The sequence below is a fragment of the Nothobranchius furzeri genome, chromosome 3, assembly GCF_043380555.1.
Source record: "Nothobranchius furzeri strain GRZ-AD chromosome 3, NfurGRZ-RIMD1, whole genome shotgun sequence".
Lineage (NCBI taxonomy): Eukaryota > Metazoa > Chordata > Actinopteri > Cyprinodontiformes > Nothobranchiidae > Nothobranchius > Nothobranchius furzeri.
This window is the reverse complement of record NC_091743.1, coordinates 92358169-92365668: the sequence shown is the minus strand read 5'-3', so window position 1 is coordinate 92365668 and position 7500 is coordinate 92358169. Positions and strand designations below refer to the sequence as shown.

Genomic DNA, 7500 nt, shown 5'->3' with positions numbered 1-7500 from the left:
CACTCTCCACATTGTTGTGCACAGAGGTCACCATGGCTTCTAGGACCCCAAGGGGTTGTGGGTCATTTGTGAGGGCACCTGAATCTCCACTGAAAAGAAAAAAATCAAACATTCAAACAATAACTTTACAACTGTGCAGCCGTTAAGATAAGATTTTCTAATTACCAGGATGTGAGGGGACAATGATGGAGAGAAGGAAAAAGGCGTTAAAGAAAATCAAAGGCTTTCTTCTCAGGGACGGCGCTGGTCGGAGCGTGTCTGCCAGCGGTGACATGTTTGCTGCTTTGTACAAAACTAACAGTCATGATCATATCTGAAGTCCTGCAGACAACATGCAACAAAAATCTCTCTAAAGTAATAAACCTCAGAGGCTTTGAGAGCACCATTTCATTCATAGGATTAAAGAATCATTTAAAGTTGATGAGAGATCTGGATTTAGAGGAACTAGTGTGTGTTTTCATTTTCTTTAAGCGGCCGTGGTTCCTGTTGCTGCTCCCGTCTGATCCTCTACAGAACTATTCCTCACAGAAAAGTGAACAAACACATAACCCGTGACTTCCCCCGACTCAGCCCTGCCTTGCTGCCGGGACTGCGGCTACATGCTCAGCACATCTGCACACGAATGACTTTCCCAAATGCAGAAGGATGACTCAGCATTCCCTCTGCTGCATTTCACCATTTAGACTTTCTCCTCAGGAAAAAAATAAAACACACAAACGCGGAGCGGTTATGACAGATACAAAAGATGGCCATTAGTGTGAGGTATGAGGTGCGCTTGCTGCACCGCACCAGAACAAGAGGGCCTCCTCCGTACCTGCCCAACACGACGCCTCGAGAAAGCCCTGCAACAGCGGACACACTCCTGCACCACCACCAAGAGAGGCACACACACACACACACACACACACACACACACACACACACACACACACACACACACACACACACTCCTGCACACACCACCAAGAGAGGCACACACACACACACACACACACACACACACTCCTGCACACACCACCAAGAGAGGCGCACACACACACACACACACACACACACACACACACACACACACACACACACACACACTCCTGCACACACCACCAAGAGAGGCACACACACACACACACACACACTCCTGCACCACCACCAAGAGAGGCACACACACACACACACACACACACACACACACACACACACACTCCTGCACACACCACCAAGAGAGGCACACACACACACACACACTCCTGCACACACCACCAAGAGAGGCACACGCACACACACACACACACACACACACACACACACACACACACACACACACACACACACACACACACACACACACACACACACACTCCTGCACACACCACCAAGAGAGGTGTGTGTGAGACAGAAAACTTTTAGGGGCAACATGAAAAAAGACCAGTGAGCATTTATGCGCCCATAAAGCACAACACACACACACACACACACACACACACACACACACACACACACACAGACACACACACACACACACACACACACACACACACACACACACACGGACCGAATGCGTTCTGGTGGGGAACCGCTGTATCGGGCTGCATTAATTACAGGAAGATCAGGAATCAGAGAAAAGAGAAGGACGTGCGAGAGAGGGTGTGTGTTCATTATGAAGAGTGCTCGAGCACCTGCATGCGTACCAATAACAGGGAGTCTATGCACGTGCACGGCACGGTTCGCTGGTGTGTAGATGCAGGTGCCACTAATCTGCACCACTGAGCAGCCTAAAAAGAACAGGAAATGAGGCAGGAACATAATCAAGGTGATTGGTGCTCATCTGTCAAGCCAATCAGACGGCCCGATGGTATCTGGCTGGGTCAGTAAAACCCGACTCGCCGTTAAAGCAGACGGGCATCTCAGGGCAACAGGACGACGCCGACGCCATAGCAACCAGCCAGAATGAGTTTATTTCTGTGTGTTTGTAAACTAACCACAGTAATGACCGCATGCTGAGTCATACAACATCCACGTACTTGCTGTGGCTTTGAAAGCCAGCGGCTCTACAGGCACGAATCATCTCTCCCTTCCTTCTGAACACCGGGAGCCCAACTCCCACAAGCAGCTTCTGTACTTTCAGTTCAACACTCCAGGCACTTCTTCATGCCTGCACCGGGTTCTGCCCATCCACATCCTGAGCCCAGACGGGACCGATATGCCGTCTAACTGCTGATAACCAGCAGCAGGAAGCAGGCTGTGGGAGGCCGGATCGTGGGCCTGCTACTCAGCTGCGTGTAGCTCCAACCAAACACACCTTTTTGCATACAGAATGGTGTAATGTGACAAGGCAGGTGTGAACATGGTACATGTGGATGATGATGTTGTTGGCAGGGATGGAGAAAGACCTAAGAGATCTGTAAGAACAGCGTCTGTGACCGTTTGTGACGGAAAGACCTCGTGGTAATAAGTACATACATATTTTGGTCAGTTTTTATAACATTTCAATTAAAAATGCTAAACTTAGGAAACAATTATGTTAAATTATTTTGTTCTCGCTGCCAAACTCTTCTCTGTTCATTGAGCTCACATTCAAACTAAGAAGACGTCCACGTTTCTGACTGCACTCGCCAACATGTCCTTCTGTCACCACCAGGATGTCAGGCAATTCAGGAACAACTCACAAGCACACTTGTGATTTGATTAGGAGTCCGCTTGGAGTCATGTTCACTTCAGTATCAACAGCCTCTGCAGAAAACAACGCTGCCATTGCCCCCCAGCTGGGAGCCTTGGGCCGTTCATCGGTGGTCACACCGTGGCGGTAACGCGGCGCAGTCGTGCTGTTTTTATTAAAGATTACGCGGTGGCAGTAAGCGGGGGTATGGGGCAGTCTCAGCGCTGTCACACTCCCTTTAACTTGAACACAGCTTGCTCTTTATTGTGATGGAAGTTTCTGGATAAGCCGCTCCTCATGGTGTCTGTCCCTCACCGTCCCGGTGAGCTGTCGGATGATCTGAGCGCCATCAGGTTCCTGGAGCTCCGCATCTCTCCAGTTTAACATCTCAACTGATTCTGTTAAGAAAAGCTAACTTTACTGCTTTAAAGAGCGCTGCTAGCTCAGCAGGTGAAGGCTTTACGTGTACACGCGTGACACACGTGGTTATTACTACAGTGCAAAAATAATTCCTCTTCGTAACACTTTTACAAGCGCGTTAGCCAGGATACGAAGTTCCCTTCGGGGGCGCCGCTGTTTCGCCTTGGACCCCCAAATGCCCTGAAACCATCCCGGGTGAAGAAGTCCTGGTACCTTCAGGGTCCATATATGTTAACGCCCCATTAGTCAGACACACCGGTGAAACTCAGTTCCGTATTTGACCCACCCCTGGGGGAGCGGGGAGCTGCAGCAGCGGCTGCGCTCGGGAACTATTTGGTGGTTTAACCCCCCCCCCCCAATCCAACCCCTTAAAGCTGAGTGTCAAGCAGAGAGGCGCTGGATCCAACCTATAAAGTCTCTGGTATGACCCGACCGGGATTTGAACCCTCATCTCCCAGTCCCAGGGTGGACCTCTACCACTAGGCCTCTTAGAAATGAGAAAGTAATGCAGGCAGAAACAAGCAATGTTTTGTCAGGCTCCCCCTCGACGTACGTTGAGGGCTTCCAGGGGAGCCTGGCTCCCCTTAGCTGCCCCGTAATTCCAACCCTGGTTTTAGCAAGGTTTCACACAAATGTCTACAGATTAAAATCCAGCCCGTTCTTGCAGAAAGCATGAGGACATGAACCTAAGTGCCGAGTTTTAAGGGAGCAGACTGATTTACCTCTGAGTTAATAAAAGAAAACAAAGCTAGAAGAACTCTCTTCATTCCACCTTTTAATAAGTAGAAAGAAAATAGATAAAACAACATTTTCCTCAGCAAGACGAGTTTTATTTTTCACAATTCACAGCTTTAGTGCACAACCAGGACTCGTATTATTGGATCCAGAATTCAGCAGCCCGTATTATCACCAGAACCCCTTCCTTTCACCACATCACCCCGGTTCTCCAGCAGCTTCACTGGCTCCCAGTTAAATTCAGGTCCATCTTCAAAATTCTCCTCCATACCTTCAAAGCTATCCACAACCTCTCTCCTCCATATATCTCAGACCTTATAAGTATTCACACCCCGTCCCGTTCACTCAGATCTTCTTCTTCCATCCATCTTGCGGTTCCTTCTGCCCGTCTCACTACCATGGGGAGCAGAGCTTTCAGCCGCTCAGCTCCCCGTCTCTGGAACTCACTTCCCCCAGACATCAGGAACGTCGACAGTTTTACCCTTTTCCAATCAAAACTCAAAACACACATGTTTAAATCTGCCTACGACCTGATTTTATTGAACTGTTTCTTTCTTTGTTTTTTCTTCTTTGGGTTTTATTGTTGTTTTATTGTATTTTATTATGTGTTTTGTGTAAAGTGACCTTGGGAGTCCTGAAAGGCGCTTTTAAATAAAATGTATTATTATTATTATTATTATTGTTCAGTCCTAGTCGAGTGTGCAGAAAGTTATTCAACAGCAGACCGAATGGCACCTGGCAGAGGGTCTGAAGACATTACAGCAGCAGGAAATCTTAAATGATAGAAATTGGTGTGCATGTAAAATAACTGTTGCTGTTTCTGTTCAGGAGAACTGGAGGAGAAATGGAGGAGTGGGGGTGTGAGACTACCTGAGCGCGGCCACCACTCTCTTCACCGCCTCCTGCAGCACGCTTTTGACAGACAGGTCGACGAGTCCCACAGCCACGTGCAGGAGCTCTTTAATCTGCGACAGAGGTTGTCCGTCGGTTGCCATGGTGACAGCTATCTCACAAACTTTGGATCTTTCGGACCGTGACAAGTCGTAAAGTTGGCTGTATCTCTGCTGCTGTTCCTGGGAGACGGTAGAATAAAAATGGTGTCGTTTAAAAGACTTGTTCAGAAATGCTCATGTTGTTATAAACAGATCAAAATCTGAATTCAGTCAGTTTAATTGTAGCTCAACCAAAGAATCATGCATTTATTTAGTATTTATTACATCATTTATAGGATGTAGGGACAGTCGGCTCTCTAATTCTAACCAGACTCTTGGGATGATGTGAGTAAAGACATCTGGATGTTTACCAACACACGAGCCTCTAGAAAACCAACATGTGCCTGTTTATTATCATCATGTCTGAGAGCGGTAGGTGACCACCCAGTGACTCCAGTATGTGTTTAAACAGAACAGTGACAGTGCAGGTGTTAAATGGGACACAGGAAGTGTCAGCAGTAGACTCCAGAGAGGCTGATGACCGAGGAGAGTCTGATTGGTTAACAGTTCTTATGTTTAATGCATCACTGTAATCTGTGGGGTTGATGGCAGCAACGTCTGGGACCGCGTGGAGAAAAGAAACAGTGATTTTAGTTATACGCCAATTATGTACGCTGGTCGTGAAGACGAGTGAATGTGTGCTGTAAAACTTCAGCTTTCAGTTAATCACATTCTGCTCCCACTCCCATAAGATCAGCAGTCAAGAGGAGCGGCTGGATCTCATGTGGAGTAACAGCTTAACAGGGACAAGCCCAGGCTGTGGTTGGGAACTGTAACACGCATCTGCCATCTTCGTTGATATCGTTGGATTTTCTGATGACCACTCTCCCAAGTGGCCTGAATGAAATTTGAGTACGGTCTTGGAACAAAGCATATATGTAAGAGGATTAGGGCCACTGAAGAGAGAAAAAAGAAAGGAAAAAAGCAACGATCGATATGTTTTTTACTTTAAGCTGGAGCCTTAAAGGTCGTCTCTGTGATTGTTGAGTTAGAGACATGACCGGTTTCATATGTGACACCACTCTGCAGCGCTCTACTGCGCTAAAAAAATCACACTTCTGGGGAGCCAGTAGGTGTCCGAGGGCAGTTAGCTCTAATGCTAGCAGTAAGCATTTTCAGTTTGCCGATTGCCAATAAAAAGCACAAAAAGAAGAAGTTCACGTTTTCTGTTAGCATCATAATGGAGCCTGGAAGTAAAATTAAGAGTAATGACTTTGGAGGTGAAGCAAAGAGCTAAAACCGGAGTAAACATCAGAACTGATTAAGCTAGTATGAATGAGCTAAAGTAGGCTACAAAATCTCAGACTGATAGTGACCTGGCTTTGTTGCCACTGGACTTGCAACAATAATTTTGGCCAACAGTGTGTATCTTTTTACCTTGTGGTTTATTTTAATATTAGTTGGCTTATGTTAGTTTTAGCTAGTTCTTAACACTAGCTACAGCAGGTTGGTTCATCATGTTGTAATTCCACTTTCAACCAGTAGGGCAGAGAAGCATGAAACTGTCTAGTCTTACTTTAGAGTCAAAATTATGGCCCTAATCCTCTTCCGTAAAGTATAAGATACTTGGATTATATCATAAATGGTAAATGGCCTACATTTGATATAGCCCCTTCTTCAGTCCTGGAACCCCCCAAGGCGCGTTACAACACAAGCAGTTCACCCATTCACACACACATTCACACACTGGATGTGATGAGCTACATTGTAGCCACAGCTGCCCTGGGCGCACTGACAGAGGCGAGTCTGCCGTACACTGGCTCCACCGGTCCCTCCGACCACCACCAGCAGGCAAGGTGGGTTAAGTGCCTTGCCCAAGGACACAACGACAGTGACAGACTTAACGGGGCTGGAACCTGCAACCTTCCGATTACGGGGCAGCACTTGACTCCTGTGCCACCGTCTCCCCTTACTTACTGATTACTCCAAAGTAGGTAAAGTGAGTCTTGCTCATTAATATTCATGACATGCAAACGTCTCTCCTCTGATTGGCTACGAGAGCGCGATTTTTCCGCTACCTCTTTTCTTTTCTCTTCTTTCTTGAGTAAAAAATGGAACGTTGATGTTTAATCTCCACAAATAGCACAAGCCCAAATGTGTTCCACTATGTTGTGGAGTTGCTATCGCTAATGGTTAGCTCTTACTAGCTGAGACACGCTCTGCTCTCTCCTGACTGCTAAATCAGAGCACCCTTCCTTGGTTGCAAGTCAAGGTGGGCGGGGTCACAAAAACAGGCTTTCTTGTGGCGTAAATCTCATCGACTCCCTTCCTGCAGCTGATGCAAGCAAAAGGACTACTCCGACGACTATTCTAACATTTAGAATTAGCATGCAGCTCAGAGTGACCCATCATATTTAAAAAATAAATAATAATTCCGCCGTTTCTCAGTGAACAACCATTTAAAGCTGTAGTCACCAAATCCAGTTTTAATCCTGAATGTTTTTGATGTTTTCCTGCTCCGACACACCATTACGGCCATCAAGGACTGGAATTGGCGACCGCTGCTATAAAGAACGGTAGAATTTACTATTTAGCTACACACTGAACAAGTCTCTCTTAGAATTAAAATGTCTTCCTCTACGAGAATTATTCTGTATAAAAAGATTTTAATAATTCACTCTTTTTTCACAACGGCATTGACCGGTCTGCCATTTTAAACAGCTTCTATTTTTCAGTGTTGGACATTTGTTCTGTTTCAAA

The 7500-nt window shown here is 46.5% G+C and overlaps 1 protein-coding gene across 2 annotated transcripts in view; it reads right to left on the bottom strand.

Annotated features, from left to right (window-relative positions):
* Positions 1-7500, bottom strand: part of nbas (NBAS subunit of NRZ tethering complex) — a 283815-nt gene that overhangs the window by 81934 nt on the left and 194381 nt on the right. For both annotated transcript variants that reach the window (XM_054733731.2, XM_054733732.2), the window contains exons 47-48: positions 4679-4881; positions 1-89 (exon numbers count right to left, since the gene is read on the bottom strand). The exon at positions 1-89 is cut by the window's left edge and continues 1 nt beyond it. In XM_054733731.2, coding sequence (XP_054589706.1) covers positions 1-89; positions 4679-4881 — 292 coding nt within the window. The remainder of the gene's footprint in view (positions 90-4678; positions 4882-7500) is intronic.